Consider the following 16,470-nt stretch of genomic DNA (forward strand, 5'->3'; position numbering starts at 1 on the left):
CCGAGTCTCATTTCTTCTTTTGGATCCTTTCTCCAAGCCCTACTGGCCCCAGGGTACAGGCTGTGCCCAGAATAACAGAATGCCAGGTCCCATCCCTTTGCCCAGACAGCCGACATTCTCTCTTCTCTGGCTTGCTGTTGGTGACCCAGAAGTCTGCTTCTGCTGTCACAATTGTCGAGCTGCAGTGTGCGGTGAGACTGTGCCCTTTTAAAATGTTGTTATCAAGGCTCAGGCAGCATCCCCTGTGACAGGTATGAATGGTCTAGGCAGATACCTCATCGTCAGCATTCTCACCAAAAGAGAACCGTGAGAAGACACACACTACAACTTCCCAGGTGGCTCTTCAAAGACTCTTACAAGTTGGATTTTGCTTCTTCCCTTTCCTCTCCTGTATGGTTTCAGACGTCCAACATCCAGCTTTTCCCGTTGGTCCTTTAGACTTATTCGACAGTTTGTTTCATTTTAACCCTTGGTTGCATCCACGTTATGTAAAACGTGCCCTACTCCCTTGGAAGCGGGACTTGGTGAGCAGGGGCTGCTCTTTGCCTTCTCCATAGGGCTGCTTCGATGATAAGGAGAATCCCTTAGCTTCTGTCCTCCAGAGGACTAGAGCAGAAAGGGTCGTGTTTGTGGGATGGAATGTAGAGGGACTTCTACCTCGGGAGTTCTCCTGAGGGGAGACGTGGGAATGGGTGTGAGCTTTCTCATTCCTTTCTATAGATGTCTGGGGATTAAAGGCCTAGTGATCCGCCTCAGGACGGACGGTTTAGTTTGTTTCGTTGCCCCTGCTGGTACATCCCAGTACCAGGGACATATTGGCTTGCCTTCCTTCACCTAACTTAGATACAGAGGCAGCTGATCTCTTTGCTGTTTTCCCTTCAGGCTCAGAGCAGAGACAGGAATTTCTCCTCTCCCTATAACCATGCATCCCATCCAGATGCAGTCACTATTGATGTACATAATTGATCACTTTATTAACCTGTGCAAAAAGCCTTATTACGGTAATAAAGCCTAACTTCATTATACACCATATTTAGGAGAGCTAAATGTGCTGGGGAGCGGCTGACAGGTTCCCATTTCAGGGCTGATTCTGATGATGATAATGTTTAAATAGCATTGATCGTCCTCTAATTGAATTTCTTTTCTTTCCATAGGCCTCTTCTGAAGAGCTAAAAGCTGCCTACCGGCGGCTGTGCATGCTTTACCATCCAGACAAGCACCGAGACCCAGAGCTCAAATCACAAGCCGAGCAACTGTTTAACCTTGTCCACCAGGCTTATGAAGGTCAGTCAGGACCTTGGTTTTGTTAAAGCTGCCCCACTAGCAGATATTGGATTTTTAGAATACTTACATTGAAGAGTGTAGAAGATGAGGGTCCTTGGTGGTGTTTGAAGGTGGCGGTTAGCTGCTTGCCTTCTACTGACTGACTGACTCTGAAAAAGCAATATTTTGCTTTGGAAATCAATATGTGCCCGATAAGTGGAAAATGAGTGCACAAACAGGGTAGGAGGCCAGGTTTTGAATTGTAGGGGGAATCGGCTGCTTTTGAATTGTTTACTACGGTTTTCTTCCAGAGGGAGACACTCAGACGCAGGGCCAGGAAGCTTTTCCATCTAGGCTGGCAAGTGAGGGGATTGAGTTTGTATTTATCTGAAAGAGAATCTACAGATGAACTCCAACCCCTTCAGCTCCATGGCCCCTGGGGGAGGAAACACCTCCCACACAACATGGGGAGCTTGATGATGTCGTGAAGATTCAGTCCTGAGAATGGAAATGGTAGTGAGCCGAGGGGTTTTATCCTTATATATGATTTATGTCACCAAGTGTTTGTTGTGCTGAGTTTTCTTGTGCTGAAGTATTATGCTTGGATTTAGAATTTATCCCAGGCAAACTGGCAATAACTCATGCCAGGAATACATTTAGTGACTTGTGAGAGCCATTCTCCCATAATTAGGCTAAAAAGGAGAGGACGTGTTAGCCTATGAAATAAAGACTTTTCATCGGACAAATAAAAACATATCTTGTATCTCAGTTTATAATTTTGCCCAAAAATTAGATTTTAATGACCAATGAAAGTCAGGCAGTGTTGAGTGATGAATTTGCATAGGCAAGACAATGCAATCTTATCAGACTTAACTGTCCAGTCAGAGGCAGATGTTCAGAATCCATTTATAGGAAGGGCTTGATTGAAACTGCCTTCCTCTGATTACATTCTCTTATCTGTGTGGCTGAATTAATTTTACAGTTGTCTGAATTATTGATATAGTTTGTGTGCAGCATTTTGGAAATTTGGGAGGAGTAACCGAAACAAGAGAGTTAACAGCAAAGCTCGACCGGCTCTTGTAAAACTGCTGCAGCGGCAGCAAGCCTGGCACCCAGTGGTTTAGCCTAAAGGAAGACAAAAGCAAAATGGCGAATAAATGATTCCTTATTAAATCCCAGAGATTAGCTGAAGAAGTTTGGTGCTGATGTTTTTGAATGCTCAGCATTTCTTTCCTCCATTTTATTTTTAAACATGAGCCGAATCATTTGCATCTCCTTCCTTTTTTTTTTTTTAAATTAGGCCTTAAAATGTATGGTGTGGTCTGCAAAAAGTAGTCAGGGTCTTGCATAAAGATTGGCAAGGGCTGGAGTTGGGGCGTGGTGGGGAGGAAGGTCACAGGTGTTATGTGTCAGCTGCAGCTAAGCTGGATTTTGAGCTGACTTCATGCAGCTGTGTTCTTCAAGGGACTGCTCGCTTGTGGGTTGTCCACCCTTCATAGGATCATAAATTTAGAATGAGGAAGAACCTGGGACATCATCTCAGTCACCACCCCTCATTTTACAAATGAGGAAACTGAGCCCCAGAAATCAGTGACTTGCTCAGGTGCCCCTGGCAGTGAGTGGCAAAGGTGGGGTGTGGGCCCAAGCCTTCCACCTCAGTATCCGAGGCTCTCTGTCCTGACCTCTTTTGACTAACTCTCATCCTTCTTGAGAGCAGCCTGTTTTCTCTTATGCTGTTTTCCATAACAGACACAACGGGCACTGTTGTGACAAGTGTTTTGCCTGGCTGACAAAATTATTTACAAATAAATGCTAATGCTACAGAAAAACATGGGCTGTTAAAGGAGAAATTACCCTAACAATTGCAAGTTGGCTCTAGTGCCTGTTCCTCAGACCAAATGGGCATCGTGTTACCCTCCTGGCTCAAGCACCACGTGGAATACCTGACTTGGGCTCCCACCTGACACTTGGTAGCTTTATGACCTGGGCAGGTCGCCTTGAGCTCTCTCAGCCTCAGTTTCCACATCTCTAAAATGGTCATTAGAACTGTGGTCCCCTCTCTCACAGAGTTGCTGTGGCTCTGCAGATTATCCAGGGTTCTGCAGACTTTAAAGCTCTTTGGCAAGGCCAGCTATTAGCATTATAATTAGGTTTCTGTAGAAATTGCATTAACTTTTTTTTTACCTTTGGTATATATAGCTAAACAGATATTTGAGAAAAGTAAAACCGCCTTTTCCTGGTGGTTTGAAAGAACTAATACATCTTTCCCAGGGGACCTGCCACACCCAGGAAGCTTCTTCAGCCCTGATAAAGCTGACTCCATTAGTCAGAGCCACCCACAAGAACACCCTCTATAAATATGTGATAGATTTGTGTTGGGAGACAACAGGAAGAAAGGTGTGTGTGATCCCTGGGAATTCATAGAAGAACATAAATCATGCACTTTGTAAACATATGCCTTTTAATTTGCAGTTCTCAGTGACCCCCAAACCAGGGCCATCTATGATATATATGGGAGAAAAGGACTGGAAATGGAAGGATGGGAGGTAAGAAAAATTGTGTGTGTCATTTCCTAGCCAAAAAGAACGAATTAATAAACTATCCACACAGACTCTATCTTTTTGTTTGTTTGGTTGGTTTGGTTTGGTTTGGTTTTTTTAGTGAGGCAATGGGGGTTAAGTGACTTGCCCAGGGTCACATAGCTAATAAGTGTTAAGTGTCTGAGACCGGATTTGAACTCAGGTACTCCTGACTCCAGGGCTGGTGCTCTATCCACTGTGCCACCTAGCTGCCCCATCACAGACTCTATCTTAAGGAAAAATGCATTTGAGTCAACAAAATTCTAGGCCTTTTGCCCTTCATATTTGTTTAAGATTGAATAGGAGTTTTAAAAATATTTATGGTTAGCATCCGTTAAGTAGCTTTCTGGTACCTTTCGTTCATAAATGGAGTTTGGGGGTTTAGGAAAGCCCGAGTAGGAGTCAGTGAAAACCAAAAAGTATTCAAAAATATCATGGTATATGTTTAATGTGATCGTACAGATAAAACCTATATCAGATTACTTTCGTCTTGGGGAGGGGAGAGGGAATGGAGAGTGGGAGAAAAATTTGGAACTAAAAATCCTATGAAAACAAATGTTGAAAACTATCCTTACATGTAACTGGAAAATAATAAAATAACTTTTATTTTTTAAAAATGCTATTAGATGCCCTTTTTCAACAGCAATGTAGCATTTCATATGATGATCTTTGGGGATGTGGCTGTTTAATGTCTATTCTCACCCTTTTGGTCTCATTACCTAAGCAGCCTTGTTCACTCCCTCCTTGGAGAATAAGGGAGCCATCGGCCATACATCCCAACTCTGACAAGGGGGAGAGAGTAAAGTCCTGTCTCCTTTCCACCATTGCTTAATAGGAATTAGCAGTGCCTTAGGCAGGATTACCTTAATGCAGGTAGGAGTTAAGTCTTAGGCATTTTAACAGAAAATTTCCGCCATAAATGCTTCCCAAATCCCCACATCTCCTTCATCAACCACTGGGAGGAGGGAGGAGAGAGTCTTGGCTTCACTAAATTCTTTATGTCTAATATGCCATTACAAGAACACATCATATTTAAAATACAGGGTGACTGCATCTTTTCACAGCACCATTCAGGTCCCAGGGAACCCATGACCCCTGTTCTGCATCTCCAGCTTCATTGTTAGGTTTTTAATACCAAACAACATTTCTCCAAACTTCCAATTAGAGTAATGGGGCTAAGGTTTTCCTGGCAAAATATTTCCTGGCTTCCCTAGTGCCAACACAAAATGATCTCATCATAACAAATGCACCCAGTAATGACTGTAAAAATATTGGAGAAGTCACAGGTGGTGAATGCACCTTTGAATAAGGCTTCAGATAAATATTTATTACAAAATCTCTTTAAGGAAAAAGCAGGGAGAGCCAGTCGAGCTCGCATCTATCAGGGTTGGCTTGCTTTATGTTTCATATTGATGCTATACCATGGGACAGTGCCTGCGTGGCAAGATAAAAACGCCTTCGGCAGAGAGTCCATGAAGATCCCTCCCCAGGTATTAGCTCTGAGATGTATCAGAGCTTAACATACAATAGGTAAATTGAACCCATTATTTATACTGTAAAGGAAAAGTCTCAGTGAACTCCAGCTCATTTTGTGGCGCCGGTATCCACATTCCTTCAAGGAATTCCTACAGCTGGATGAATTGTTTAATATGAGGACTGTCCCACTTCAGTAATAGCTTTCACTCCAGGGAGGCAGCTGCATTCCCTTCATGCTGTTGCCGGTATTTCGAGCACTATTAAACTTTTCCAGTTGCTGAGGGGTGTTCATTTACTGCATATTTGTTAGGATAAACATATGGGTAGCCAGCGAAGGAGAAGGGTTCTGTTAACATCTTCAGTGTTGGAGATGCTTTTCATCTGAGAATCTCAAAGCATTTTGGGATAGGTCAGTACTACCATTTCCATATTATTAAAAGGATATGCAGTCTGAGCTCCTCCGGACTACACGTTCCACTGGTCCCTGGCTCCTCGGGTAAATTCCCTCTATGCTTCTTGTGGGAGAATTCCTCTTCTCTGGCAGATCGCCATAAGACTGAGAGGCTGCTATTCCCTATTTGTAAAAACAGCTCCTTCCATCTATCTTGTCATCTTGGGCCTAGAATTTAATTAGCAGTGTCTTTGTGGGTGCCTGTTCAGAGAATGAAAGCGGCCCTTTTTCCTGAGTGACTGAAAACCCACTTGGAGCTGCCAGAGTCATCGGGAGAGTGGTTTGAAAAGCAAACACTGTGGGTCAGACTAAAGATTAAATTAACAGTGCTTTGTTTCCCCTCTCAGCTCTTCTGCGATCTAACTGATCCTGAGACCCTGCCCCCAGTCTCTGCTCTTTCCTGGCTTCCCTTCTCACTCTTATCAGAATAATCTTCCTAAAGCAGGGATCTGACCATGTTCCTCCCCTCCTCAGGAACCTTCCCTGGCTCTTGATTACCTCTAAGATAACATACAAACTCCTCACTCTGGCAATGCTCTGGTGGATTTTCTAGACTTGTCCACATCATCCCCCACCTTTGCACTAGATCAGCCAACACGCCATTCCCCACCATCCTTCCCATCCCCTCTCAGATCTCTGTGACTTTGCTCACAGGTTGACCCTCATGCCAGAGATAGCCTAACTCCTCATCTCTTTCTCTTGGAGTCCCCAACCTGGAAATTCCTTCAAGGCTCAAATCAGGTTACATTTCCTTGTGGGAAGCCTTTCCTGATCTCCCTAGTTATCAGTGTTCCCTCTCTCTAGAAATTATTTTATGTTTACTAATCTGTTGACATGTTGTGTGCCCTAGTTGAATGTAAGCCCCTTAAAATTAGGGCCTCTTTTTTTTTTTTTTTGAGGGGGACGGGGGCGGGGTTGTCTTGTATTCCCAATGTCTAGGAGAATGCTTTGCTTGTTGAATTGAGTTCATCTTATTCATATGTTCTTGCCAGATCTTTGAAAGCTAATCTAGCCCAGGAGTGGATAGAATAACTTCTATTTTTTTTTCCCCCAGGGCAATGGGGGTTAAGTGACTTGCCCAGGGTCACACAGCTAGTGTCAAGTGTCTGAGGCCAGATTTGAACTCAGGTACTCCTGAATCCAGGGCTAGTGCTTTATCCACTGTGCCACCTAGCTGCCCCTAGAATAACTTCTATTAAAGATAGAATAATAAGAGAACATATCCCATCCCCCATTCCTCCCATGGGCTTTCCTGGGGAGTTGACATCAATAACTGTGGAATTAATAATCAGCAACTCAGCAGCATCACAGTGACCAGTTGCTGTGTATTTCCTCTCAGTCTATCCCAGTCTATCTCTATGTATCTTTCAGAACTCAGTAGTTGGAGATGTAGAAGGTAAAGCCTTGAGTTGTGTGTCCTTCCAGAGGATGTCCACAGGTGGAGTCTCGGGGGTTCAGGGCCTCCTGGGACCAGGGGGAGCTTGGGAAGGCAGCGAGCAGCCAGCTGCTTTCACCTTGCAGTGAGGCCTGCACAGGTACCAGGTTTCTGTAGCTCCTTTTTTAATCTGACCAGACTCGAAGGGACTGACACCTTTAGAACACTTTCCTCTTCTGCATGTCACAGAGTGTGTCAGAGGAAAAGTCATTTAGAGCTATTCAGTCAAGCCTGCAAAGGTTAAGCAGCTCAAGTTCTTGACAGCAGACTTTGCCCTTCTCTGACCAATGGGAGCAGCCTGGCACTTGCCAGACCCTGGATTTTCTAACAGGATTCAGATAAGAAACTGTAACCCCCAAGGTGCCAAGTGCCTAGGCCAGTGTGCCTGGCTGGGCTGGAGCTGGGGCTGACTGGGAAGCTTTCTTTCTAGCATTCTCTACATAGAGCAGGCAGTTAGACTGTTAATCTCTTTTTGCTAGGGAAAAATAGCTTGATAGTCATAGACCTTACAGAGCATGGTTCCTCATTTGTAAAACAAAGCAAGCAGGCTCCTGGTCCCCAAAGGTCCTCTGCAACTGGAGATCCCATGAGCCCAGGAAATGCATGCTCTCTCTTGCCCTCGGCCAGGAATCAGATCAGGACAGAGAGCAGACCAGATGAGGAGGGGCCGCCCCGATTCATAAGCCCAGAAGGTTCACAAGGCACTCACAGGAAATTCTTTGGGGGTAGTTTTGCTTGCCTTCCAAGAAAACAAGCAGTTTAGGTTTTGTTTCAGCTTCCTTTTCATTTTATTTTTTCCTTTGAAGAGCATAGGATTAGAAGGTCATTTAATCCACTCACCTCCTTTTGCCAAGCAGGAAACTATCAAGTCACAAACTCGAATTAAATATCTACTGAGTGCTAGACACCCTGCTAAGCCCTGGGGGTACGAAGAGAAGCCAAACCAGCCCTTGTTTTCAGGGAACTCATGAGCTCATGGAGTAGACAACGGGTACATATCCCCTGCAGAATAAATGGGAGATCATCTAGGGTAGTAGTGCAAGGAACAGTGACAAGAGGCTTCTGGCAGAAATGGGGACGAGAGGGGAGAGGAGGAAGGAGATGATTCCAAGCATGGTGGGCAGCCAGGGAGTGTGCAGGAGGTCCTGGGGCCCGCGGAGCAGAGAGCAGGAGGCTGCCAGGCTAGGAGGGGTTTGAGAAGCCAAACAGAAGGTTGTGTATTTGGTCCTGGAGGCAATAGGGAGCCTGTATAGGAATGGGAGGGGAAGTTGGTGACATGGTCAGACTTGCCCTTCAGGCAGGTGAGTGGAGGGTGATGAGGAGAGACTTGAGATAGGAAGACCCTCCAGTAGTACAGTAGTTCAGACATGAGCTGATGAGGGTCTGCTCCAGTTGGGGTGGTAATGTCAGAAGAGAGAAGGGAGAGAATGCAAGAGAAGTTAGGAAGGTAGAGACAATAGGACTTAACAACTGATTGGATCCAAAGGGTGAGAGAAAGAGAGGCAAGTGATTTGTCCAAGGTCACACAGATAGTAAAGTGACAGTCTAGATTAGAACCCAGAGCCTTCAACTCCAAACTAGCACTTTTTCCCCTGCCCTACAGAGGAGGGAAATAGATAGAAAAGAGATTGAGAAAATAGGTGGTAAATCTGAAAAATGGTACCTGGTTCTCCTTCAGTCCAAGATCAAGCCACTCTGAGAAAGTGAAACTGCTATAAATAGGAACACATGTCCTTGGTGTTCCTGGGGCTGAGCAGGCTGCAGGATGAGCATTGCTTGCAACATCATTAAATATAATCTAAATAGTATATTTTGTGAGGTCACGAGACTGTCAAGACAATCACAGAGGTTCATTTTGCCATTTAAAATTTGGTCTTGAGGCAGCTAGGTGGCACAGTGGATAAAGCACCGGCCCTGGATTCAGGAGTACCTGAGTTCAAATCCGGCCTCAGACACTTGACACTTACTAGCTGTGTGATCCTGGGCAAGTCACTTAATCCCCATGGCCCCACCAAAAAAAAAAAAAATTGATTTCTAGGTAACAGTTGAAGGAACCCTATCCTCTCTACCTATGTCCTTCTGTCTTTCTATTAGCATAGATATGCTTCAGTACTTCAATGAGGATTTGTGGGGTGTTTTTTTATATATTTTTTTTTTCGGGGCAGCCAGGTGGTACAGCAGATAAAGCACTGGCCCTGGATTCAGAAGGACCTGAGTTCAAATCCAGCCTCAGACACTTGACACTTACCAGCTGTGTGACCCTGGGCAAGTCACTTAACCCCAATTGCCTCATTCCCCCCCCCCCCCAAAAAAAAAACCTAATGAAAGCATAGGTCTGGACTGAAAGGAAACAAAGTGAAATCAAACAAAAAGTAAAATATATTTTCAATGATGTCTTTTTTTGTATTGCCATAGTTTCCCCCAGCATCCCTCTTGCCTCCCCAGAAGCCATTCCATAAAATAGACAATATTTTTAAAAGGCAAAGAAAAAGAGGGGGCGAGGGGTCAGCATAATTGATCGATACATGGGAAAAAGCTGAAAATGTGTGTTAGGGGCAACACTGTGGGCAACCTCTGCAAAGGCGGCTGGGTCTAAGGTGGGAGTTTTTTAAGTTCCAAATTCCCTTCTTCTCCCCAGGCCCTCCCCTACCCACTGAGAAGGCAAGCAGTATGATAATCATTATCCATGTGAAGTCTCACTTCTTTTCTTGAGAAAAGTATCTGTGATGAAGAAGCCAGAGGTAGTCCACAAGCCTTGGACCTTCTCTGGTTTTTATCCCATAGGCCTTGCCTATGACCACATTTGCACTGATGTCTCTGGGTATCAAAAATAGGTTAATTTAATTGCACAGAAATAGAATTTTAGAGTTGGAAAGAACTTTAGTGGCCATCCATACCTGAAGAAGAATCCCTCCCATAGTAGACCAGGGAAGTGGTCCTTCAGCCTCCAGTGAACATCTCCATAGAGACAGAATCTGCTCTCACCTGAGGCAGGCCTCAGGGGTCTTACCAATCATCTTTGTTGGATTGCTGAGGCACAAGATTCCCTTGCCTCCTGGTAGTGAGCTTTGTCTCCCTGCTTGTCATTTTTGATAGTTCTGAGATCTGCTTCATCTTCAAATACAAAGGTGATTTAGCCATTCCCCGCCCCCTGTTGTGTGATCCTAACTTCTTCAATCATAAAAGTATTTTATTATTTTCCAGTTACATGTAAAGATAGTTTTCAACATTTGTTTTTATAAGATCTTGAGTTCCAATTTTTTTTTCCCTGCCTCCCTTCCTTCTCCCCTCCCCAGAACAGCAAGCAATCCAATATAGGTTATATATATACAATCACATTAAACGTATTTCTGCATTAGTCATGTGGTAAAAGAACAAAAGGGGGAAAACCTCAAAAAAGGGGGAGGGGGAAACAACAAAAGTGGAAGCAGCATGGTTCAATCTGCATCCAGATTCCACAGTTCTTTTTTCTGGATGTGGAGAGCATTTTCCATCATGAGTTCTTTGGAATTGTCTTGGATCATTGTATTTCTGAGAAGAGCTAAGTCTATCACAGTTGGGGATCCTAACTTCTTTAAAGCTATCTTATAGTTAGCTATCACTGCCTTTACCCAGAGGAAACGTTAATATATAGCAGGTCAGTTACCAATTGAGAGTGTCACTTTCAGAATTTTCAAAGAGCATTTCTGCTGGTGGTGGCTGAGAGGGAGATGTGGTAGAACTTCTGGGCATGGCCCAGTCAGTTTTTATATAGTTTTGTAAACCTTCTCAGTCTCTTCTGTGTACACACACACACACACACACACACACACACAGTCAAATTTTGGCTTCCTAATCTACCAAGAAACAAACCAGATATTTGTGTGAAGAGGCCATCCTGAATCTAAAAAGTCCAGATCTTTTATTTAAAGTTGTTAGCTGGGGCAGCTAGGTAGCACAGTGGATAAAGCATAGGCCCTGGATTCAGGATGACCTGAGTTCAAATCCAGCCTCAGACACTTGACACTAGCTATATGACCCTGGACAAGTCACTTAACCCTCTGCCCCCCCCCAAGTTGTTAGCTGACCCCACATCCAGAAAAAAAGAACTAGATTCTGAATGCAGATTGAACCATACTGTTTCTACTTTTGTTTTTCTTTTTTGAGGTTTTTCCCTTTTCTTGGATTCTTCTTTCACAACATGACTAATGCAGAAATATGTTTAATGTGATTGTACATATATAACCTATATCAGATTGCTTTCTGTCTTGGGGAAGGGCAGGGGAAGGGAGAGGAAGAAAAATTTGGAACTCAAAATCTTATAAAAACAAATGTTGAAAACTATCTTTACACGTAACTGGAAAAAAAATGCTTTTAAGATTGGGGGGGGAGGGGTGTTGTTGGCCAAGCTGTTGTTCCCACTTTTGGTAGAAATTCACCATCCAGTTGGGCTCAGCCTTTGTTTTTGTCACTTAGTATGAGAAATTTGCAAGCCATTCTGTCATATTATTTTTTAAAACCTGGCCTCTGAAGACAGGCCTTTCTTATACTGCCTGCCTTCATGATTCTTTTTAGAGATCCCTTTTCATTCTGCTGAGCATTAGCACTCTCTCCACTGGAACTTTTTCAGCTCTTCTCGTGGCTTTGATATCTTAGTTGACCACTTTTCTGTCTCCCATTATCTTTCCTTACCAGTCTCCTCTTCTCTTCCACTGTTTCTGAAACCTTCACCTAGATAGCTCTCTTTCATCTAGGAACACCTCATTCTACCCCAGGTTCACTTCTCTCTTCAGTCACTTATTACCTTTGTCACTATGAATAAATGGTTTCATTGGACCCTGTTGTAGTATAGACCTCATACCGGGTTGTTCAGAGATGAAGAAAAAAAAATGGCTAAAAGGCACTTTGCAAGTTTTACAGTGCTGTATTTGAGGGTCAGGTATTAGAGTTTTATGTCCATTTGAATGTAAACATCCATTAATTCCCCCAGGCTCTTCTCTGGTTATCCTGAATTCTTAAATTAACCTAAAACTGACGGGACTCATGAAGAGACTCTCAGCTATTTTTTCCCCCTACTTAATTAGTATTTTATTTTTTTCCCAATTAGATGGGAAAATTGTTTTCAACATTCATTTTTGCAAGGTTTTGAGTCCCAAGTTTTTCTCCCTCCCTTTCCTCCCCCCTCTCCAAGACAGCCAGCAATCTGATATAGGTTATACAGTACCAACATGTTGAACATGTTTCCACATTAGAGTCTCTTGTCTTGTTGTGGGAAGAAGAGTTCATTGATTTGAGATTCCAACCTGGCACCAAGGTTCCCTTCAAAGCCCAAATAAAATTCACCTGTGGATCTCATAGTTGTCCCTAGCATTCCAGGGAGAGACCGGCAGTGACTTCCCTTCTGCATATACTCACTGAGACATTCTTGCTCTCTCTAATTTTTTTTTTTTAATATGGAACGCTTCACAAATTTGCATGTCATCCTTGTGCAGGGACCGTGCTAATCTTCTCTGTATCATTCTAATTTTATTATACGTGCTACTGAAGTGAGCACCTCTATTCATATTTTTGTCTGGGGTTCATTAGGAAATTTTGAACATGATTAGATTTGCTTAAAATTCTTGTGATTTAAGATGGAAGCATCTCACAACATGAGAGAGAAGCTAATAAAATGAAACCAAGGAAAGAAATTCTTTCTGAACTCAAGGGAGAGGAGAAAATCATCACCTTGGGGAAATTTGATATCCCATGAAGTAGCAGCATAGTCAGGGGTATACATCCCCAGACTGGAAGTCAGGACCCTGGATTCTTTTCCTGACTTCACGCTTTCCCTTTGGTCCAACATAAGGCAGGCAGGTCACTGAATCTGAATTTGGTTTCTGAACCCTAAAATGGTTGGGTTGGTACTTTATAACATCTTTTTCACTGAAACATCTTTGGCCTGGTGGTGAAAAAGAAGATGCTATCCTTAGTAAGGGCAGGCCCTTGGGCTTCTTGGAGAAGAGGCACGCTGTTCCTTGCTGCTACAGGGGCGATTATTAGGATGCGGGCACCTTTAATGTCTGAGTCTTTAACAACCTTCTTTCCTCTACTCTGCCCACAGATCGTGGAGAGGAGGCGAACACCTGCTGAAATCAGAGAAGAGTTTGAGCGGTTACAGAGAGAGCGAGAAGAGAGGAGGCTTCAGCAGCGCACCAACCCCAAGGTAAACCATGCATCAGCAGTCCACAGACTGCAGAACAGGGGGCAGTGGCAGTGAGTCGTGTCCTAGCTAAAATGTACAGATGGAGTGGGACAAAGGTCAGCTTGTATTGTCTGTAAAGCATCCCAGAGTAGCTGCCATGGGAGCACTGAGGGGACACAGAGGAAAGGAGCAGCCAGCCCTTTGGCCTTCACAGACTCCATGGGGATACCCCATCCTAAAGCCCTGGTGGTCCCCACTAACCAGGCTTTTCCCTGACCGCCACCAGCCACCTTGCCATGGGACGCTCCTATACTATGGGACCAGAGGCCCTTTGGTATGGGATGAGCAGAGTCTTTGCTTTCTATTGATCACCACTGGGAGGTAGCCACTTAGAGCTGGAATGGAGGAAGGGCAAAGGGGGCAGAAGAAACCCCACTGTTCTTGAATTTCTTATTTTTTCTGAACTTAAACACAAGAAAGAGCATTTCCATACACAGCAGAACACAAAAAGAAGTTTCTTTTAAACCCTTAAGTTTCCATTTCATGCCACTTGCTTTATTAAAGAAGTAGATAAATTCTGCATGTTACTTTTAAAACTGATCTGCTTGGGGCAGCTAGGTGGCACAGTGGATAGAGCACTGGACCTGGATTCAGGAGGACCTGAGTTCAAATCCAGCCTCAGACACATGACATTTACTAGCTGTGTGAACCTGGACAAGTCATTTAACCCCAATTGCCTCACAAAAAACAAAAACAAAAACTGATTTGCTTGTCTATGCTTCCTTCTGAACGGTCCTGTTCACTTTTCTCCATTTTAAAAAATATTTCAGTGATCCTCTTTTTAAGGGGCAATTTGTCACTCCTTTCCCTTTTCCCCCAATTTCCTCTGCCTAATTAACTGAGAGAGAGAGAGCGGGAAGGAAGGGACCCTTGTGACAAATAAGACTAGTTAGGCAGAACAGATCCACACAGTGGCCATGTCCAAAGATGTCTTTCAGTCCACCTTGCATCTATCATGTCTCTGTCAGGAGGTGGGCAGCACGCTTCATCATAGGGCCTCCCTTATGGACCACATGGTTGGTCCCTGCTTTGATCAGAGTCCTTAAATTTTTCAAAGTTGTTTGTGTTTACAATGTTGTTGTCCTTGTATAAACTGATCTGCTTCTGCCTGCTTTGCTCCTTGTCAGTCAGCAACTGCCCTTTGAATCATCTTGTCTTTGTATACCACAGCTGATTCAGTCATTCCCCAGTTGTCCAAAAAACCCCTAACACACCCACTTAGATTTTAGTTCTTTTCTTCTCTCCCACCCTCTCCTACATTTTCAGTTCCTTCTTCAGGATCACAAAATTGGTTTTGCTTGCAATTATTCCCTCCCTAGTTTTATCTCCCCCCCCCCAACATAGCCTTACCACCCCCATTCCCCCAATAGCTACTTGTTTCCCTGTTGAGTTTGATGTATTTCTATACCAGACTGTATGTGTGTGTTCCACCCTCCTTTGTCCACTTCAGATAAAAATGAGGTTCATCTGATTCTCACCCCCTTTCTCCATGCACTCCAAGTATGAGAAATATCAAGTCCCCCTTTCCCTCCTTGCTGAACGGTTATAGCTTTCCTCTTACTCTCTCTTTCTTTTCCCCCTCTTAAAGTGCTCAGAACAGAACCAGTGCACCCTGCTTAGTCTACTAGTATACTCAGATACTAGCTCCCTTAGTATCCTTTGAAGATATTAAGATTCTAGAAGGACATTTGTTTCTCTTCTCCCTGTTAGACTCTTAGCCCTTCACCTCAGTCCAATCTCAGCCCCTTCCAGTTGCACAGATAAATCTCTGCCTCTCTGGGTTTCTCTAGCCTCTTCTGTTTATATTTCAAAGTTCCCACTCAGCTCTGGTCTTCTCAAAAGTCTTCTGTTCCATTAAAGGGCCGTTTTTTCTTTCTTGGTTATAAGCCCGTGTCCTTTGTCCTTTGGAGGATTGCATTCCAGGATCTCATTTTGAGTCAAAGCCACGGCATCTTAGGTGAGCCAGCCTGTAGGCTTCTCCAGACTTTTACAAGTGCTTCTTTCTGGACTTGGGCAGTATTTGTTTCTTTCATGTGGAAGTGTTGGGTTTTGCCTGTGACGTTCTTGGGACTTTTCCTTTTTTTTGGGGGGGGGTGCCTTTCAGGAGGTTGTCAGTGGCTTCTGTCTTCACTTTGCCCTCAGGTTTTAATAGATCTGGACTGGTTCCGTTTATGATTTCTGAAAATAGAGTGCCCAGTCAGAGCCAGTACACATTTGCTAAGCACCTACTCAGTGCCAGCCGCTATGCTGAGTGAGGAGGATATAAAGATGGGTTATAATGGTTCTTTAGCTATCTCTTCTTTGACCTATTCTCCAGTCACTGTTTTTAATATCAGGTAGCTTGTTATTTTGTCAATCTTTTGATTTTAATATTTCTTGCCCTCTCAAGGAATCAATCAGTGGCTTCTCTTTGGTCTATTGTAGTTTGCAAGGAGCCTGTTGCTTGGGTAGGGTTTACCATTTTCTCTTTTAAGTTGCTTATTCTCCTAATTCTTTCCTCTAAAGCTTTTATTTCATTATTTATCTCTTGCTTCATTTCTTCTAGGTGTTCATGTAGCCCTTGTAGAAAGTCCATGTTTTCCTTTGGGTCTCTCCTTGCAGTTGTTATGAAGTTAGATTTACATTTTGATACTGGTTGGTGTTTTCTTTGACTTGCTCATCTCTCGTGCTTTGGTTCCTGAATTGGGACTTCATGCCCCCTGCTGTATTGCTGGGTAGTGTGATTGATCCTGGGGGTCTGCCCTGGGTGCCGTGGGTTCTTGTGCTGATACTTGCCTCCTGTTTAGGGCTCTTTCTGAACTCAAGGGAGTGACAATGACCTCCAAGCTCCTAAGGATCTGAGTGTGCTGCTGCTTACTGCTGCCTGACGCTTCCCAAGGCTAAGGCTTTCTGACCACCTGGGACTTTCTCAGGAGAGCCCTCTGCTCTTGCTGCCTTTGAACAGTCTTGTCCCATCTCTGGTCACTTGGGTACTTACTTTGCTATTGCCCTTGAGTTTCTGACTGACTCTTTGTGCAGTTCTGAGGTGGAAGATACCATTTAC

The 16,470-nt window shown here is 43.9% G+C and overlaps 1 protein-coding gene and 1 non-coding gene across 2 annotated transcripts in view; one reads left to right on the top strand and one right to left on the bottom strand.

Moving 5' to 3' along the window:
- The window catches only part of DNAJC11 (DnaJ heat shock protein family (Hsp40) member C11), a 73,268-nt gene that overhangs the window by 19,773 nt on the left and 37,025 nt on the right, over positions 1-16,470 (top strand). The window contains exons 2-4 of the mRNA XM_043994270.1: positions 1,155-1,284; positions 3,736-3,809; positions 13,287-13,388. Of these exons, the coding sequence (XP_043850205.1) occupies positions 1,155-1,284; positions 3,736-3,809; positions 13,287-13,388 (306 nt within the window). The remainder of the gene's footprint in view (positions 1-1,154; positions 1,285-3,735; positions 3,810-13,286; positions 13,389-16,470) is intronic.
- On the bottom strand, positions 12,631-12,737 carry LOC122752151. Its single transcript, XR_006355947.1, has one exon. It is a non-coding gene; the product is annotated as a U6 spliceosomal RNA (small nuclear RNA).

Source organism: Dromiciops gliroides, chromosome 3 (genome assembly GCF_019393635.1).
Source record: "Dromiciops gliroides isolate mDroGli1 chromosome 3, mDroGli1.pri, whole genome shotgun sequence".
Classification (NCBI taxonomy): domain Eukaryota; kingdom Metazoa; phylum Chordata; class Mammalia; order Microbiotheria; family Microbiotheriidae; genus Dromiciops; species Dromiciops gliroides.